The 21,473-nt window shown below is 38.0% G+C and overlaps 1 protein-coding gene across 1 annotated transcript in view; it reads right to left on the bottom strand.

Annotated features, from left to right (window-relative positions):
- Nucleotides 1-255: 255 nt before the first annotated feature.
- Nucleotides 256-21,473, bottom strand: part of FAM151B (family with sequence similarity 151 member B) — a 34,580-nt gene continuing 13,362 nt past the window's right edge. The window contains exon 4 of the mRNA XM_044680689.1: nt 256-490. Within this exon, the coding sequence (XP_044536624.1) occupies nt 256-490 (235 nt within the window). The remainder of the gene's footprint in view (nt 491-21,473) is intronic.

A 21,473-nucleotide genomic window follows, 5' to 3' on the forward strand; every position in this document is an offset into this window, starting at 1 on the left:
AATTTAAAGAACAAGAAAGAACATGTCAATTTCTGTAAGATTTTGTTATTTTAAGGGGAAAAAAAGACTATTACTGAATTTGGAGGTTATTTTCATTTTACTTATATTTAAATAGTGATGATTGTTCCTTTTTCCTAGTTTTTCCCCTATTTTTAATTGTGATGCTTTATCATATATTTTTCAACTTTATTCCTACAAATCCTTTGAAGGGAACAGATGGCTATAAATGAGGAATAAGTAAATAAAATTAAATGTTTATTTAGTTTTATTACCTTCATTAAATTGATGAGGGTACCATCCAGTAGTCCAGCCCAGGGACAATGTCACATCTGGGAAAAAGGATGTCACAGTGTCTAGAAATTTCTTTGCATCCAATTCATTGTTTTTTCCATTGGGACCAGGAAGAATATCAGCATTAATCCATACAGGACGATTCAGATACATCTTAATATTTTCCAGAAGTATCATGGATGGTTTCACTGCTGTCAGACTAAAAATATGATATGTCACATTATCATTAAAACAAATTCCTGATGCTAAAAGAATAATGTGAAAATAATAAATTTGACAATATTTAAGTTCATCTCATTGAAAAGGTAAAGCCATTGTAAAAAAAAAACTATTTTCAAAAAGAGGATTTAAAAGTACCAGACATTTCAAAATATACTACACTCTGATATCCCAATAAGTAAAGGAGAAATTTTTATCCTGACAGTTAAAAATAACTGTACTATATTTTTATTCTGAAATTCTTTCCCTCTATTCTCTAGAGACAGAGAGAAGTGATATAGAAATATCTTAGGGACCATCACTCTGCCATCAGAATTATGTGTGGGTACTGCAAATGGACACTTGGGATTCCATGCTGGCAAATGATAAAGCAGGTCCCCTGGGCAAACTGGGGATCCATATTCTTCCACACTTATGTAAACCCATGGAGAATTTTTAAAAACCCAATCTCTTTAACCTAGGGTACAGAATAACAGGATCAATGTGTCTTTTTAATCCATTTGATTAGAAGTCCATTGATTGGTATTGAATTTTACATCTTTAAATGTTTCTCCCTTCAATAAAGAACTACTTTAATGTCTGATCATTTTAACATCCCAATCTCTCCTTCTAAGCAGTTTAGACACTTTTTTGTGTGTGCTCCCCGTAATATTTTATCAACATTTTCCCCAATTACACAAAGAAACAATTTTTGACATTTGCTCTCTGACATTATGAGATCCAAAGACTCTCCCTCTCTCCTTCCCTCCCTTCCTCACACCTTCCCTGAGATAGCAAGTAATCTGATATAGGTACATGATACCATGCAATACATATTTCCAGATTCATCGTGTTGTAAAAAAAAAAAAAGACATACAATAAAAAATCATGAAGGAAATGAAGTGAAAAATGGCATGCTTCAATATGCATTAAAATTTTGTCAATTCCTTCTGTAGCAGCCGATAGCCTTTATCCTTGCATTGCTGATAAAGTTAAGTCCTTTATAACTGATCTTTGTGTAATATTGCTGTTACTGTTATTGGGTACAATGCTCTCCTGGTTCTGCTCTCTTCACACTGCATCAGTTCATGTAAGTCTTTCTGGGTTTTTTTGAAATCATCCCCATTGTCATTTCTTGTAGCACAATAATATTCCAGTACAGTCATATACCACAACTTGTTCAACCATTCCCCAATTGATGGATGCCCCTTCAGTTTCCAATTCTTTGTCACCAAAAAAAAAAAATAACTGCTAAAAATATTTTGGTACAGGTAGGTCCTTTACCCTTTCTTTGATCTCTGGGATACAGACTCAGTAGCAGTAGTGCTGGATCAAACGGTATACAATTTTTCAGCTCTTTGGGCAAGGTTCCAAATTGCTCTCCAGAATGGTTGGATCAGTTTATAGCTCAACCAATAGTATACTAGTGTCTCAATTTTCCCACATCCCTTCCAACATTATTTTCCTTTTCTGTCATAGTAGCCAATCTGATAAGTGTGAAATAGTACCTCAGAGTTGTTTTAATTTGTATCTCTCTAATCAATAGTGATTTGGGGCATTTTTTTCATATGACTCCAGATAGTTTTAATTTTTTCAGGCTCTTTTTTTCTTAAAAGATATTGAGAAGAATTTATGAGTAAAGAAGAGATGAAAAGCACTGTGAAATGTAAAATGGATAATTCTGAGTACATTAATTTTTTTGTACAAATAAAATAAATGTTGCCCAGGATTAGAAGAAAAGCAGGAAATCGAGGGAAATTTTTTCATGGTCTCTCAGATGAAAGTTTCAGATTTAAAATATAGGGAACTTTATCAGATTTATGGGAATAAGAGCTATCTCCCAAATGACAAATGGGCAAAAAATATGAGTAGGCAGTTTTTGAATGAAGAAATCAAAATCATTTTTGTCTATAAAAAATTCTCTAAATCACTACTTGTTGATTAGAGAAATGCAAACCAAAACAATTCTGAGGTTAAATGACAAATGTTGGATGGAATGTGGAAAAGTGGGGACACTAATACACTGCTGGCAGAACTGTGAATTAATCCAACAATTTTGGAGAGTAATTTGGAATTATGTCCAGAGAGCTATAAAATTGTTTATCTACTTAGACCCAGCTGAGTCTATTTCCCTAGGAGATCATGGAAAAAGAAAAAGAGCCTATACGTTCCAAAATATTTATAGCAGCTCTCTGTAGTGACAAAGAACTAAAGATTGAGGGGATATCCATCAATTGGGGAATGGCTAAACATATTGTGGTATATGATTGTGATGGAATACTTCTGGGCCATAGGAAATAATGAGCAGATTAATTTTTTAAATACTTGGAAAGAACTATATGAGATAATGAAGAATAAATCGAGTAGAATCAAAAAAACAGTATATATCCAATTACAAATTTAATATTTGAAGTATAACTTGTGAATGTTCACCTCCAGAGAATGAACTGAGAAATAGAAACACAAAAGACTTTATATATACATATCTGTTTGCCAGATATGCCTTCTCAGGTGTGAAAAGGGGAAGAAGGGACTGAGATACTGCTATAGAGAAATGAGGGTAAATCTTAATCTTGTGGTTAAAGGGAGGGATAAAGGTAAGGTAGGTATTAGGAGGAGGAATGAAAGGGGATGACTGAATGTAGGGAAGGAAAGAATGAGATGGTATACTGGATGGCAAGGGAATGAATGGGAGTATACAGGAGTGTAGCTGGAACAGGCTAGACACTGAGGCTAGAGACAGGGGATACTGGGGAGATATAGGCAGGATCCTTCAAGGTGAGGAAAGGTATCTCTATAGATACAAAGGAGTTGGGCCAGTCAGAAATGTTTAAATCTGCCTTGAGGGCTTCTCTTGTTAGTTTCTCAAGTCCCTTGAGGGAGGAGCGGAAGGGCTCCTCCCTGTCAGTGAAACTGATGGCAGGAGGAAGTCTCGGGTAAGACTTCCTGCCAAGATGGATGCCCACAGTACCCTCAAGAAATAAAAGAAAATAAGTCCTTCCCCCTTCAGCCCTTGCCTCAATCTTCGACACAATGATTCACCAGAGGGTTTGGGTAGGTAACAAAGGGGATTTATTAATATCAGGATTAATCAGAAGGAGAAAGAGGTTTAGGGTTTTGTAATAGCCACTAGGGAGAAAGCTAAAGGTGGGGGAAGGGTCACAGGAGGGTTAGACTGAGAGAGAGCCTACTCTCCCAGTCAGGAAGATTTGGTTGCCTTAAAGTAAAGTGTTTACTAGATCAATAAAATAAGGGATAGCTTGATTTAAGGATGTTCTACTTGCCTACAGAAAACTAAAACCCACAATGTCTAATCACCAAAACCAAACCACCCTTCTTCCCAGAGCTCAAAGGGAAATTTAGGAAAGATAACAGGGATATAATATGGAGAGGTCAGGGAGAGGTTCAGAGAAATCAGCTAGGTTCAAATTGTCCAGAGACAAAAGCATAGGCCAAGGCAAAAGCAGAGCCTCAGTTGGAACTTCAGCTCTCTTCAAGCCTCAGGTTCCAACTGCCCTCTTGTGAACATTTTAAGAGTTCTAACTGCCAGGAAGTTTACAGTTGACTCTTGCAAGAGCAAAAGCTTCTCTTGCATCCTTGCATTACAATACCTGTAAATAAATGCTATTGATAAAAAAATGTTTAATTTAATTTTTAAAAAGAACAGGGGAAAAATATAATGAGAGACTCCATGAGAAGTTGGCTCAGGGGACTAAGGGCTCAGCTGAATTAACTCAAGGGATTTTCAATATCTATCCTTGCTGAATTGTGCCTAGTGGTCAGATATATCAGAAACTATATATTAGTTACAGCAAGCAGTTACTTAGAGGAAGGCTGTCTGGTATAAGGCACTCTATCAAATAAGTATGCCAGTTTAGCACCAGAATTCTGAGGGCTTTTTTTGTTTTGTTTTTATTCTTTATTTAATTAAATTAGAATATTTTCCCATGGTTACATGATTAATGCTTTTTCCCTCCTCCCTCCCAGAGCTGACGAGCAATTCCACTGGGTTTTACATGTATCATTGTTCAAAACCTATTCCCATATTATTAATATTTGCAATAGAGTGATCATTTAAAGTCAATATCCCCAGTCATACATGTAATCAATCATATGTTTTTCTTCTGGGTTTCTACTCCCACAGTTCTTTCTCTGGATGTGGATAGAGTTCTTTCTGGTAAGTCCCTCAGCAGAATTCTGAGGTTTAAATATCCTTTGAAGAGCTTTAAGACAGTTCTAAACAACTTCCTCTGACTATAAAGCTTAAAGTTACAAGTCAAGAACAGAGTATATTTCTCACAGAAAGGGAAAATTAAAGATACATTTGTGATGTAGATCATGATCAGTCAGTAACAATCAGCTTCAAGTACTGGAGAGTGAGATAAAGTTATTGCAGATTACAAAAAATTCAAACAGTAAATTATGAACAAGTCTAATTGTATCTGCTCACATAACAAAAGCCATTCTATCTTCTTGTATCTTAGAGTATATGCAGACATTAGCACAACAGTGCTAGCATCTTGATCAACAATTAAAATAAATTTAGAAACCTAGTGAATTCAACTAAGCATAATCATTTCTCAAGATTTTCATTTACCTATAAATTTGAGATTCCAGTTCTGTTCCTATACTTTTAGAGCTCAAAAGACCTTTCTCTAAATTTTGGAACTCATATGCTAAAAGCAGAAGAATTTGAGGACACTGGGTTCTAGACCCCTAATTCTTTTTTGAAGACAACTGAAGGGAAATATGAAAAATATGTGTTCTATAAATCATTTTGGTGAATGAAAGTAAATTGGTCTTTGCTCTTGTTCCCTGGGCTTAAATGAAACTTAATAAGTACTGTCTGTCTTGAACTCTTACATAAATTAAGAAGGTGAAAGAGCAATGGGAAAGAGGCAAAAACATCTCTAGTTGAGGAAGGTGAAAAAAATTTTAAAACATCTGTAAATAGGGGGCAGAAACACTGAAAATATTTCAGCTGTTTTCTCTATATTGAAAAAAAAATTAGTCAGCATTTTCAACCACTTCACTCAGTCACACCAAAAAGAAAGGGGAATACAGCAAAACCTATACAATTAATAGGGAAAAAATCATAGCTGTATGGAGTGGGTTTTGGGGGGCCTACCACCCCAGAAATCACTCTAATGAACAGACAGGAGACTGATAAGATAGTGACAGGGAGTGATATTTATTAGAGAAAAAGCAGAGAGCAGGAAACATTGCTGGGTTTTACCTCAGCCATGTCCATTGGCTTACAAAAAGAATCCTTATTTTATAAGAAATCTATACAGTGGTGCCTTGAGTTCACCAACACTTGTGTTTGAGTCACTGGTTTCTTATCTGACATTTTTGGTTCCCAGCTTTCTTTCAATCATGAGAATTTTTCTCAAATTAATACTTTCTCAGTTTTAGTCATAATTCAGGAATGTGCAAGGCTAGAGCCACGGGCTTTGCAATAATTTTCTAGGTAGGAGTGTTATTCCTATGAGAGAGTCTCTTACTGTATCTTCTAGGCACCAAGGCCTCCTCACGGCACTCTTTGTACTGTAATTTTCCAGGGGACTTCATTTTCTTAACCCTGGAAAGACTGATTGCTCCTCAACTGAGAATCAATAACAAAGGAAAGGAAAGGTGTTTGGCCACTTTTAAAGAAGTACTAATACTTCTTGGATGGGGGGAGGGTCTATTCTCTTCCGGGAGAGGATGTCTCTACTATTTGTTATGCGGAGATAGGCTTCTTTTCTCTCTTCCCTGAAGGGCCCAGCTGAGCTAATCTATATAGGAGAATTACAGGGATAATTGATCTGAAATTATTACTACTACTATTATATTAGATTACTTTCTTCCTTTAAGTCTTTTTTTTTTTAAACCCTTGTACTTTCGGTGTATTGTCTCATAGGTGGAAGATTGGTAAGGGTGGGCAATGGGGGTCAAGTGACTTGCCCAGGTCACATAGCTGGGAAGTGTCTGAGGTCAGATTTGAACCCAGGACCTCCTGTCTCTAGGCCTGACTCTCAATCCACTGAGCTACCCAGCTGCCCCCTCTTCCTTTAAGTCTTAATTCAGGTGCTATCTCCTTCACAAGACCTTCTCTGTGTACCCTAGCTAAAAATGTTCTCTCCTTCCTCAGATTTTCCTGGAGTGCTCTAAATATCTCCTAACCTTATAAAATTCAGGTCAACAAACATTAAGTGCCCACTATGTGCAAGGCTCTGTGTTAAATACCTGGGATAAAACCAAAACTGAAAAAGTGCCTCCCCTGTGCTTATCTGTCTACAAGGATTATGCCAGATTTCCATTCTTTGCAGCCAAGGTTTAGCACAATGCTTTACGTATAGAATACGGTTAGCTTTTGCTGAATGAAAGTCCCATTTTTTTACACAACCTATAAGACCACATTACTCATGGTCTAGGTAAAGAGGAATTTAAAAGTAGTCTGTGGAGATTCTTCAAAACGATAAACAGAAATTCGCTGTTAGATAATTTACATATAGGGGTCAAAATCAGATACATCTAGGAAATATACCATGCACATTTATTAAACACAACCCCCAATTCCATACAATCTTGGCCAGAGCTGATGCCTCAGTAAATAACTTAACTAAAAAATCCCAGAGGTGAGGGCTTCTAATTCACATTCTCTTTGCCACTTCATACATGTGACCACACTTCCAAAATGCATTTGTAAAATTGTATTTTAAAAGCATAACATTATTTAAAAGCTTCCACAAAATTCTTTTCTTTTGGCATGAAAAATGGATGAAGCTATAGTCTTAATTAACTTAAATAATTCAAAAAACAGCTTTGGTTTTTCTCCCCTTCCCGCTATTCTAGCTCACACGTGCATGTTTTTGTTATAAAAGGCTTAGTCTGCCCACATAACTGTTATTTTTTTCAAATAAACACATATATGAAAAATCTGTGGTCACAGTATTGTACTAATATTTTTCTGGGATTAAAAATACAAATTGACAGTTATTTTGAAAGTTCTGCTTCCTTTCTGAATCTTTATGGCTTATATGCATATAGCAGAAAATGAGCTCGTCAAGCAATTCTGAAATTCTCAGCACAGAAACACAAATGCTGCATAAATCACCACTTATTACTTTTTTTTCATGCACTCTCTTTTAAACCCTGATAATTAGGCTTCTAGCCCCATCACTTTACTGACCTTTCTCTCTCATGATTATCAATGACCTGTTAGTTGGCATACCCAATGGCCTTTTCTTAATCCTCGTTCTCCTTGATATTTTTGGGGAAAAAATATAACACATCTAACTCATACTTTAAAATTTTTTCTTCTCCCTTGATTTCTGCTTTGTTCTATTATCCTTGTTTTCCTCACCTCTCAATCAGCTATCTTCTTTCTTCTTTGTTGGTCCCACTTCTCCTCCCTGCATTTCCTAAATGTGGAGGTGGTACTCCAAGGTTCAGTTCTTGATCTCTCTTCTTTTCTAAATCCTCCTCCTGAAGGCTAATTCTGCATACTGACACAGTCCAACTGCCAAGTTAGAGGTCTGTGCTTCTAAATGCCTCCTAGATACTTCTACTTCAATATCCATCAACCTCTAAAACTCATCTGAAATTACTCTCATCATTTTTCCAAATTTTGTTCCTGATCGTTCTCTCTTTTGTGAATGGTATTTTCTCAGTAACATTTTCTTGGCAACATCAGCTAAAAAATCTTACATGTGTGAAAATTAAATTTTGATCCTATGTTTTCTGCAACCTTATTTTGTATTATATATAAAAACTCATGCCACTTCTCTGTCTCTGAATGAAGCTCATGAGGACAAAAAGTTCGGTCTCAAGTCAGATGTTCAGTCTTCTGATTGATCACTTTTAATTAAAGGTATACTCTGAGCTAAGTTTAAATTTCAATACTCTCACGAAACACTTTAATTCTAAGGAAATTGTTATCTCAGCATTGACTGCATATCACTTTGTGCTAAGGAGGTGCTTGTTATCCCTCATAATTTCAGCTCCTCAGAAATTCCATGGCATCTGTTTGTTATCTTCCAGGGCAGAGCTGACTTGCTGATTAAAAAAGTCATCTCATTCCCAGGCACCAGCAGACTCCTGATCCACTATCAACAGCCTGGGGATGCAGCTGGGTTCCATAAGTCCATAAAGCATTCCTCTAAGACAGAGTCATGGTCTTGGCCCCATTTGTGTATAAGTCTACTTTCCTTAATGCCCACCATGATGCTACCAACCCAATCACCAATTGTATTATTTCCTTATGTATCCTGTTCTGTTCGTTGTTATAGGTTTATAAAAAGAAGTCACGTCTTAATTTCAGGATCTTTGGCTCAAAACTGAGTCAGCCTTTTACCCATTCTATTTGCAGGTTTATGCCCTGTTTAAAAAAAATTCCATATTGCTTGGGAAAAAATATGCCTTAGTCTATCCTTGTTGAATTTCACACGCAACACACATAAATCTTTGACTCTTTCTTCTCCCTCACCCCAATATCCAATCAGTTAACAAATCTTTTGGGTTTGTCCTCATGTCTTTTCCTTCTTTTCTTTTTTTTTTTTTTTTAATTTTAAACCCTTACCTTCCATCTTGGAGTCAATACTGTGTATTGGCTCCAAGGCAGAAGAGTGGTAAGGGCTAGACAATGGGGGTCAAGTGACTTGCCCAGGGTCACACAGCTAGGAAGTGTCTGAAGTTGCATTCGAACCCGGGACTTCCCATCTCTGAGTCTGGTTCTCGATCCACTGAGCTACCTAGGTGCCCCCTTTCCCTTCTTTTCCATGCCTGCACCAGACCCACTTCTTCTAATCCCTATCAGAGCAATTCTCTGACACTAAAGTTACTACCCTACAGCATTGTTCTGGACCTTGCCATACCCTTGCTGGAAAATCTTCAATAGTTTTCACAGAGCCTACAGAAAACAATACAGAGTCCTTAGCCTAGAATTCAAGGCTTTCCATAACTTTATCTCAACCTACCTTTCTTCGTTCTTCTTCTATCTCCTGCCAAAAGCCTATTCTAAACAAATCGGATTACTCAGTCTCTAAGGAACTTTTAAAGATTTCCTTACTCTTGACTCATGTTATTTCTTCTATAATGGGGGGGCTGGCCAATGGGAGCCCATTCCTTAGAGCATGAAAAATGTGCTCTAGCTGGTCAAGCCATATGGGAGCTTCAATGAACCCGCTTCCCGCGATGCCCAAGAGAAGAGCTTTTTCTCTTACCTCTTCATAACATGCACAGATACAGTCTATTTCCTGTCAGTTTGATAAAAAGTCTTTTAATTGGTTTCTGAGCTGGAACTAAATGTGCCTAACAGAAGCTCAAATTAATGAATAGTTTTCAAGCGAGAGGAGGCTGGCATTGCCATGAGCTGCCAGAGGGGATGCCCTCTTCCAGTCCATCACCACTGGGTTTCACTGCTTTTCTGTCTGTGCTGTTTCTTCTTCCCACATCTTAGGTGAAGGAGCATTGGGAAGGGAAGAGATTAACTCATCACCTTTTGAGTTCCAAGAGGTTGGAAGAGCCGCCAAAGGTTCAGCAACCAGGACCACAGCAGAGCCTGCCCTGAGCCCCAGCAGCCCAGACAGGTTAAGGAGGCAGCCTCGAGGAGCAGCCTGCTCAACACACCGACGGGCAGCCAAGACCCCAGACCCTGTGGCAAATGTGTGACTTGCCTATCCGTAACGCCAAAGCCAAAGGTAAACCTGCTGGGCTTTCTGCTGTCCCCAGGAACAAAGGTGGCGGACCAGAGTGGCCCACTAGGGGCAAAAGTCTTGTACATTATTTCTTTCCACATTTCCTTAGTGTCTCTTTTTTTATACGAACAAATCGATGGGGCAGCTAAATGGGTTCAAACCCAACCTCAGACACTTCCTACCTCTGTGACCCTAGATAAATCCTTTAATCCCCATTGCCTAGCCTTTAATGCTCTTCTGTCTTGGAACTGATATTTAATACCAATTTTAAGATAAAAGGTATAGGTTTTTTTTAAAAGGAAATTGATATTACCCGGGCAATTGATATTGAAGAGAACATGCAGATTGTTCCCTCACCAGAACCCCAAAGGGAAAAGTAATATCTGTCTTCTGGGGATCCACTTTCTGATCCTAGTGGGATTTAGGAGAGTGAGCCTAGAGTTCATACCTCCATATCCTTAGAAATCCTCTTTTCCTCATTCCACATTTAATATACAGCTCCTAAAGGAATAACCATAACACAAATGGAACTGAATTTTGTGAAATTATAAAGAAAAAGCTTGGTCCCAAAGAAGAGACAGGAAAACATATCTCCCCTCTAGCTCCTTTATAGATGTCAGGGTTCACCCTGTATATAATGACAGATTTTTTTTCAGTGTGTTGACTGGTTTTGACAATTTTTTTTTCATTTTTAAAAAAAAATTTATTGCAAGGGATGGCTCTCTGGGAAAGAAGGAAGGAAGGAGGAGGGGAGGAGGGATAGAGGAGGAAGGAGGAAAGGAAGGAGAAAGGAATAAGGAGGGAAGGAGGGAGGGAGGGAGAGGAGAAGGAGGGAAGAAGAAAGAACATTGTGTTAAATGCAATTATTATCTTACTTGATCCTCACAATAATCCTGGAAGGTAGGTACTATTATTATCCCCCTTTTAGAGTCGAGAAAACTCAGGCAGACAGAGGTGAAATGACTTGCCCAGGGTCTGCAGAGTATCTAAAGCTGACCTTGAAATAAGGTCTTTCTCACTCCAGGCCCAGGGTTCTATCTACTGTTACCTCCCTGCCTCTGGAACAGGGAAAGCTAGGCAATGTAAAAACAAAAGACATCAAATAAATATACATACATAATATGCATATATATGTATATATATAAATGTGTATTTATATATATAAATACCCAGCTCCTGATACCTTCTTCATGAAGGTTTCTGGAATAAGTGGAATACACAGCGACCTATACTTTCTTTTAAGTCACAACAATGATAATCCAAACCAGATACTACAAACCCACAGCCCTGGGCTGCATCAGCTTGATGGTAGTTTCTTAAGGTTTGTTACACAGCCCTTTGGCACCTTGTTCAGGTTGTTAAATAATCTCATATAGAAATCTTTGCAGAAGGGGGCAGCTGGGTAGCTCAGGGGATTGAGAGCCAGGCCTAGAGATGGCAGGTCCTGAGTTCAAGTCAGGCCTCAGCCCCTCCCTACCTGTGTAACCCTAGATAAGTCACAACCCCCATTGCCTACCCTTACCCCTCTTCTGCCTTGGAGCCAATACACAGTATTGACTCCAAGACGGAAGGTAAAGGTTTAAAAAAAAAAAAAGAAATCATTGCAGAAAAGATTTAAATAGTAAAAAATCCCTAAAATTTAAATAGTAGTTAGTTGGCCCTATAAACAACAACAACAAGAAGAAGAAAAACACAACAGGTCATTTGCGTTTGAGACCATTACCTATTCATCCGGCCATTAAAGGCATACTACTCTATAACGCCACTCATGTTGTTCTTCTACAGTATTATTTTGGGAAATGAGGAGTTGGTTGGTCCGTGAGCCCTCTTTCATACAAGGCTTTGGGGGAAGTTCTTTGCTCTGCTCTCCAATCAGAGAGGTAATGACTAAAGAGCTTTGAGCAATAGGGGGCAGCTAGGTGGCTCAGTGGATAGAGCCAGGCCCGGAGAAGGGAGGTCCTGGGTTCCAATGTGACCTCAGACACTTCCTAGCTGGCCTGGGTTTAGTCACTTACCCTGCATTGTCCAGCCCTTACCATTCTTCTGCCTAGAATCAATACATTAATTCTAAGATGGAAGGAAAGGTTTAAAAAAAAAAAGAGGTAGGAGCACCAAAGCTGATGCAGTGTCACAGGATGATGAGTTTAAAGAGGTAAAGAGGTCTCCTGGGAACATGACAATAGGCGAGTCCAAGGCCAAAGAAGGCAGCTGGTGGGAAATGAGTGGTTGGTATTCTCTAACTGATGAGATGTGCCATGGTTTGGAAGACCAGACTTGGGAGTCTGTAAAATGCATGAACAACTAACATCTACTTGCTTATTTTTTCCAGCATCTACAAGGACCCTGTCAAGAACTGCCACCCTCTCCCTTTCTTGATACAACTAAGGAGTTTGATGAGTGGAAGTGTGACTGCCATCATGGAAGCATCTCTCCTATGGAGCACACAGAATGTAGGACTTTCATATGCAGGGAGAGAAAGGGGAACAGGAATACGGAGGCAGGCTCAACAAGAAGAAAATCAATACAAGATGCATAGCAGCTACAAATCTAATGAACTGATCGTTTGTTTCCTCCTACATTTCTAGAAATGTCACCTAGTAGCTATGGCAACCAACAAGTCCACACACCCTTACAGAGAGGGTCTCTCAGCCTTGGAGATGGTGTATTAGGCATGTACCAGTTTGAGAATGTGGAGATTCATGCCTAGTTCCTCTGTCAATCCATTAGGTATCACCACTGTTTCTCTCTCTTACACACTTTCCACACTAGGATCAAGGAATAAAAATCTCAGAACTGGAAGAGACACAGAGATCGATTAGTAGTAACTGCTATACCTGGCCAAGGATCCACTTTATATCTGCCCAATTTCATCTTAATAGATTTGGAATTCCTGATGTTCTGGTATATCAGGATTTTTCTGGGATCCTGAATTTTTCATACGCAAATGTGCCAACCATATCATCTAAGCCTTTATCCAAGTCATGCTTAAAAAAGTTCAACAACACACAGCCAGACACTGATCGCTAGAGCATTCCACTAGTGACTTTCCTCTAAAGTGACACAATTTATCATGACTCTCTCTAATAAGTGGTTGCCTAGTTAGTTTATTTTTTCAACACCTCAAGTGAGGAGGCACTCAGGACCTCTGAAGGAAGGCCATTCCATTTTTTAATAACTTTGGTTGTTAGGAAGATTCTCCTTTCGTTGAATTCAAATCTGCCTTTAAATAGTTTCTTCCTATTAGTTTTCTATCCTTTGTATCCAAGCAGAATAAGTCTAATCCCTCTTCCGCATCTCAGTCTTTCAAATGTTTGAAAATAGCTACCATGTCCTCCCTAAGTTTTCACTTTTCTAGCCTAAATGTTCCAATTATTTTATTTTCTGGTTTTCCCCTTTTGGATGGGAAATATTTTTTTCTTTTTTCTTTATCATAAACTTAATAAACATCAACAAATGCTATGAACATTTTCCTATAAAAGCACCAGAAAAAGGGAATGCATATGGAAATATGAATCTCCATTACATATACTTGGAATTATAGCATATATTTCAAACTTAATAAGGTAGTACCAACACTGCCCTCTTTGTCTGTGTCCCCACCTGAACTTTCTACTCTGTATCTTTAAAAGATTCACTTATTTCTTTTCTTCCTTCTCTTTTAATATCACAAAGTACCTCTCACAACTCCACAAAAAAAAAAAAAGTCCCTCCCTTGTAACACCATATTTAGGAATATGGCAAATCTTAATGTGAAAGTCTTAGAACAGAATATTCAGGAACCAGTGAAGAGTGACAGGAACATTTTTGTGTTTCCCTTTCTCTGGGTACATATAATACAAAAGACAATAAAAGTTATTCAAAAGCCTCGTTTCAAGATAAATCTGAATTTATAATTCAGAAGGCATTAGAATATTTAATCATCAAGCCTTTCTAAAAGGTTACTTGAACTTCAGAATGAACCTCTCAAAGGGACCTTCTTTGGTCAAAAAATGGTAATATTACCCTATCTAGATGGAAAATCACCAATCTGACCTTCTTATACTAGCATTAAATCACAAGAATGAAGTTGGAGAAATAATTATATCTGGATCAGAAATCTTAGCAGCTTGGCTAGAAAATGTATTTGACAGGCTCATTAAATTGTCTGAGAGTTCAGAAGAGGGGTTCTAGCTGCTGCCTGATCTAACACATGATACTGTCATGCTATCCCTTGGCATTTTAAGCATTTTCCACTTGGAATCACTCCAACAATGGCAGAACCTGGCAGTCATAGAGCTGCCATTTCGATTTAAGCCACCATAAGGAGAGGCATGGAGTTAAACACACTCAAGTGGTTGAGGGCATGGAGTTGTAGCTAAAGGAGTGGATGAGACATTAAATAATAGCTAGTTAGCACAGCAAAATAGCCCCAAACAACAATCTTTTTTTTTTTTAACCCTTACCTTCCATCTTGGAATCAATACTGTATATTGGCTCCAAGGCAGAAGAGGGGTAAGGGTAGGCAATGGGAATTAAGTGACTTGCCCAAGGTCACACAGCTGGGAAGTGTCTGAGGCCAGATTTGAACCTAGGACCTCCCGTCTCTAGGCCTGGTTTTCAACCCACTGAGCCACCCAGCTGCCCCCCAAAACAACAGTCTTTAAAAAAACAGTAAACACTGGGGCTAGAGCAGGTCCAGAGGTAGTTTGCTACACAAAGGAGAGCCATTGTGGAAAGCAAAAGAGAGTGAACTGAGGCAGGTAAAGAGGGAAAATCTAGGAGTCACTACCAGAATAGGCAAGGCAGACACTGAGACCTGGAGCCGAAGAATGAGTAGCCAGAAGAGTCTCTGGCTCTCCTCTCCCAGGCCTGGCTCCTGTGACAGCCCACGCGCTGTCTGCGTAAAGCTTACCCACCTCAAGTTCTGGATAGAAGTGGCTCCTGAAATTCTCCCATTAACTTGCTGCTGCATCACTAGGATGATTCTGCCTTTACCATCGGGAAGGCTCCCATGCCGAGCCATATAGCACACTTATAAAGACCTCCGTGTTCAGTGTTTAGAGAACTCCACGTTGCTGTGTCCGTATTCCTTGACTCCGATAATCCACTGGTGATACGGTGACAGACCCTTTGTGGGAAAAGCCAATGTGAAGAAACCCAAGCCCTGGGAGACTCTAGAGACAGTGCAATTCCCACAAGCCACTGCTCATCGGGGCTATCGCCGTGCATGCTTCTGTCAGGGGGGCTTCATGGGACTTTTATCCCTGAATCTACTGACTTCCACCTGAACCTCTCCTCTTATGCTCTATGCTCTATGGGTATCAATAAATCACTTTGATCTGTCCTAGTGACGATGCACCTGAATTCCATCCCCATTCAGCATGACAATTAGCTAGAAGGCAAAGCAAGGGAGAGTTAGCAATGACTGGTGTATGATAAATATCCTCCCAGTAATCTATTACAGTGTCACCTTGTATTTTGTGTTCCAAAGCACTAGAGATAATATATGCTGGTGTCTGCTATCATGGCCCTCAGGACTGCTAAAAGAGTACACAAACAGCATGATGAAATGGGAAGAGCATTAGCTCTGGAGCCAGAGGACCTGGGTTCAAATCCTGATTTTGATACTTTCTGAGTGACCTTGGGCCTTAGTTTCCTCCATCTGTAAAATTAAAGGGTTGGACTTAGGTGGCCTCTTAAGTTTCCTCTAGACCTGAATCTATGATCCTATGAATGTTAATTATTAAGTTTTTTACTTAGAAAAACTAATGGAATCTCATAGACTGAAGTCAAAGCAATAGCCCACCACCAAATTATTGCCAGAATCCCAGTCTTTATGAATGTTCAACAACAAATGTTTATAAATTTATAACATTAACCAACAGGCATTTTCTTCAGTAATTTAAGTGCCAACTGTTCATGACATTGTACTGATGAAAGGAAACCAAAAAGGAAACAGTCTTTGCCCTCAAAAAGTTTATTTTCTACTGACAAAGGTATAGAACAGTACCACTGTCCCCTGGTGGGTGCTGCAGCAATCCAGGGAAGCAGTGATGGTCACAGGTGCATTTATCTTTCCTATTAATTGCTTTTAAAATTAAAAAAAATAATTTCCAGAGGGCTAACATTTTTTCTGGAAAGGGGGCAGTAGGCCAAAAAAAGTTTGGGAACCACTGGTATAGATGAAGGAAAGGGAATGTTATTGTCCTTCTGGTATTACTATTTACTATTTTTATATATTTTTTCTTTTCTCATTTGTATTCTAGAAAAGAGACAAGAGAAAGCAATGAAGGAAAACAGATTTGGAAAAAGTACTTGGAATTGCTAGAAAGAAATGGACCAGTCAAGAGTGAAATAGGGATAGTGCTATTAAAAAAAGTATAATGTAGTGTGCAGGCCTGAGAAATTTATTTTGGCTATTGGTACCATGACAACAGAATCAACCCCTTGAGTTTTTGTAGCTACACTTTAGGCCCAGTGAGGTCTTCAAAATTATACAAGACACTGGAAACTAAGGGGATGCCAAACAACACTACAACATACAACAGCAGTAGCTGTTGCATGGCAGATAGAAATCAACACAACTCTGAGACATATTGGCTGTGTAACCTGAGCAAATCACTTACACTCTCAACATTTAGGAAATCTCTAAGAAAATAAGTTTCCAAGGAGGTGCCTGCACTGGTACAGAGAGTTTTCTCATCAAGGAATTTGCTGTAACAAGTAAATCATAGGCCCAGGCTCTATCACAAGCCACATCCCGGAGGTAATATAAAACTATTACACCATAAGAAATAATTAAGTGGCTCATTTCAGACCAACCTGGAAAGACTACTATATACTGATAAAAAGTGAAATAAGTAGAATCTAGGGAACAATTTGTGAAAAATCAACAATGTAAAGAAAAACAACTACGAAAGACTTAAGAACTCTATCAATACATTGTCTAACCTTGATTCCAGAGCATTAATAACGAAACATGCTACCTATCTCCTGACAAGACAGGTGATTTTTTTTTTAAACCCTTGTACTTCGGTGTATTGTCTCAGAGGTGGAAGATTGGTAAGGGTGGGCAATGGGGGTCAAGTGACTTGCCCAGGGTCACACAGCTGGGAAGTGGCTGAGGCCGGGTTTGAACCTAGGACCTCCTGTCTCTAGGCCTGACTCTCACTCCACTGAGCTACCCAGCTGCCCGAGTGATGATTTAATGAAGGTAGAAAATACATTCAGACACGAATAACATGAGGATTTGTTTTTACTTGACTAGGATATCTGATAGAGCAGCTGAGTGGCAGAGTGGATAGAGCTCTGGGCCAAGAGTCAGGAAGACCTGAATTCAAATTTGACCTCAGACATATACTATAGCTGTATGAATCTGGGCAAATCAGTTTCCTCATCTGTAAAATGAGCAGGAGAAGGAAATGGCAAACAACTCCAGTACCTTTGCCAAGAAAATCCCAAATGGGGTCATGAAGAATCAGGTATAACTGAAACAATTCAACAATAACAACAACAAATGGTATTTGATATAGGGGTTTTATTTTTTTTTTCAATATTGAGAGCAGAATTAGAACTGGACTAACACTAGGTAAGAATGAAAAAAAGTTTTTAAAAAGTCATGGAAGCATTTTAAAATGTATTTAGGAGAATGGTAAGGATATCAGTAAGAAACATGCTGAATGTATTATATACTTTATAACATATATACATATATATGTATACATACACACTTAGTTGTATATACTTAAAGGGAAAAGCAAGCTGAATGTAATACAAATTTATAGCTTCAGGAACTTCTATTTTGTATATGGTAATTCTTGTCTTATTGGGTATTTGTTAAATTCCAAATTTTAAAAATACATAAGAAATTCAATTTATTACTATGTCCAAATTCAAGACTGTATTTTTGAGTGATATTTCTTTTCTTTTTTAAAGTTATCTTATTTTTCTTTATTCTAAACTTAAAACACTCCCAAAATGAGCGTTTCCATCCACACAAGAGAAAACAATATTGTAAATAAAGTCAGAAATATATATTTCACACTACTTCCCTTTCATAAAAAAAGTTTACCATGAATTTCACACATTACTTTCAAAACTGCCCTATTTCATTTGGGTTTCCTTCTGTTCTCTTCTGTGCATTTTAAAAGACAATTCAATAATCCTCTTTTTACTGGTATCACCATTACTAATTTCCATTCTCCCTCCAGGCCTTCCTCCTCTATTAAAAAATGAGCAGAGCAGGTAGGGAATCTTGTAACAAATAAGTAAAGTCAAGGAAAATAAATCCAAAAAGTGGTCATGTCCAAAATTTTATGTCTCTGGACCTTGAGTCCATCTATCAGGAGGTGAATAATATATTTTGCCATAAGTCTTCATCAGACACAACTGATTTGGTTACTGCATTAATCAGAATTCTTAAGTCTTTCCAAATCATTTTTTATTACAATGTTACTGTCTGTGTATAAGTTATTCTGGTTCTGCTCAGTTATTTGTACACTGGTTTTGTTGGTTGATGGTTCTCTTTCCTTCGCCTGTGGGCTTCTGACTGATTCTTTGTGGGGTTCTGATGTGGATGAATTGACTTTCTATAGTTTCTCATTTTCTTGATCATTATTCAGTCTGATACAGATTTCAGTTTTTTCTGTAGTGGATAAGTGGGAGCTGGACAGTCTTCCTCTATGCAGGAGGCTATCGTGTCTGAAAGTATAAAGCATACAACATTGACTTTTGCTCTTCAGCCATTTCATTATAGTCTTATAAAGCTGTTCATTCTTACTGGATCATAAAACTAGTGCTGTAAGGCTTCTCCAAGGCCAGCTAGTCCAGTACCCTATTTCACAGATAATGATGCTGTATAGCCTATATGGCTTGCCCAAGGTCATAAAGTAGAATTTGAACTCCACAGTTAAATGTTTTTTTCACTGGATCACACTCTCCAGCAGCGAAAATCTTTAGGTCCCAATAAAAAAAAAAGAAATACCAATTTGGAGAGTTGAAACAATGAACACCTATCAATTATGCTATTTTTTTCTAATAAAAATTTTTTCTAATAAAAATACTCAATTTATTTTACCAAATTGCCAATTGCAATTTGTGTGAAAGTTTGAATATGTCTTAATCTAGTCTTAGAAAACATTAAGTAATGCTACTAATTCAAAACAGCTATATTTCATGCTACCAGAGCACAAAAGATAAAGCACTAGACCTGGAGTCCAGAAGACCTGAGTTCAAATTCTGACTTAGACACTTACTAGCTGTGTGACCCTGAACAAATCCCTTTTTTAAAACCTGCCGTTTGCCTCAGTTTCCTAAATTGTAAAATGGAGATAGCAACTACCTCCACAGTTGTTGTGAGGAACAAATGAGACAAAGCACCTGGCACAGAGTAAGTACTATATAAATATTATCTATTATAATTACTACTATTACTGGTAACTATACTTACATGACAGAGGAACAACTGAGAATACACAAGTGTCTCTTCTGGATGAAAGGTAGGTGATGCTGAGCATTATTTTAATAAAAAATGTGATACATCTAATTCTCTATGGGGAAAAAACTTACAGATAAATGAAATGTAGCCAGTTTTCAAAAGTTAATATATCCTTTATGTTCTGAAAGATAAGCAGATTTGGAATCAGAGGACCTAGATTCAAATCATAAATATGTTCTTTTCAACTTCCTGCATGATTTTAAACAAATCATTTATTCTGGGTTTCAATTTCCTTATTTATTAAATGAAGGTGTTGGATTAGATGACTCTTAAAGTCCCTTACAGCTCAAAATCCTTAGTTTTATTAAATAATCTTCCTAAATCCTAAAAAAATCCTAAAATCCTAAATCCTAAAATAAAAAAATCTTTTAAAAATAAATTTTGATATTTTACATGCTTGAACATGTAAAATCTATATCAGAATGCTTATCATCTCAGTAGGGGTGGGGGGAGAATTTGAGACTCAAAAATTTTTTTTTAAATATTGGAAACTTTTTACATGTAATTGGGGGAAAATAAAATGGAATTTAAAATTTTTTTGATTTTTTAATTAAAGAGTTATATTCTACATGTCATTCTCTAATTGACAAATGGTTAAAGGATAGGAAAAAGCAATTTTCAGATGAAGAAAAATTACCAAAAAATGTTCTAAATCACTCTTGATTAGAGAAATGCAAATTAAGACAACTCTAAGGTACCACCTCACATCTATCAGATTGGCCAATATGACAGTAAAGTGATAAGTGTTGAAAGGGTCATGGCAAAATTGGGACACTAATGCATTGTTGGTGGAATTGTGAACTGATCCCACCATTTTGGAGGACAATTTAGAACTATGCCCAAAAGGTATACTCTTTGATTCTGTAATAACACTTGTTATTATTAAAAATGATGAGGATGGCCGAGATTAAAAGGGAGAATAGTATTTTAATAAAAGCCATGCTGATAGAGATAAACTGACCACGTGCCTGTAAGAAACCTATTCCAACCTCACCCTGAGCCATTTACCTTTCCTCTCTCCGCGAGCTCAGGTAGCTAAAGAGGAAGTTCCAAGTCACTCCCCCTAATTTAAAACAGTCCCTCACCTTGAATATGTAATCCAAAACAGGAAACCCAGGAAACCCATTGGACCACGGGAAATGTAGTTCCAAGTATCCCAAGTGATTTTAAATGACACACACTACTAAGTTTGTGTCCTAAAGAGAGAAAAAAGGGGAAAAGACCTATTTGTACAAAAATATTTTTAGCAGCTTTTTCTTGTGGTGGCAAAGAATTGAAAATTGAGAGGATGTCCATCAATTGGGGCAATGGCTGAACAAACTGATATATGTTGGTGATGGAATACTATTGTGCTATAAGAAATGATGAGCAGGATGATCTCAGAAAAAGCTGGAAAGTGGGCAGTTGAGTGGCTCAGTGGATTGAGAGCCTGACCTAGGTTCATATCTGGCCTCAGACACTTCCTAGCTATATGACCCTGGGCAAGTCATTTTACCCCCACTGTCTGGCCCTTACCACTCTTCTGCCTTGGAACCAATACGCAGTATTGATTCTAAGATGGAAGGTAAAGGTTTTGAGAGAGAGAGAAAAGGAGGGAGAAAGAGAGAGTGAGGGAGAGAAAAAGACAGAGACGGAGACGGAGATGGAGAAAGATAGAGGGGGAGAGGGAAGGAGGAAGAAGGGAGGGAGGGAGGAAGGAAGGAAAGAAGGGAGGGAGGGAGGGAGGGAATAAGGAATGGAGAAAGGGAGGGAATAAGGGAGGAAGGGAGGGAGGAAGGGAGACAATAAGGGAGGAAGGAAGGAAGGGAATAAGGGAGGAAGGAAGGAAG

Source organism: Gracilinanus agilis, chromosome 1 (genome assembly GCF_016433145.1).
Source record: "Gracilinanus agilis isolate LMUSP501 chromosome 1, AgileGrace, whole genome shotgun sequence".
Taxonomy (NCBI): domain Eukaryota; kingdom Metazoa; phylum Chordata; class Mammalia; order Didelphimorphia; family Didelphidae; genus Gracilinanus; species Gracilinanus agilis.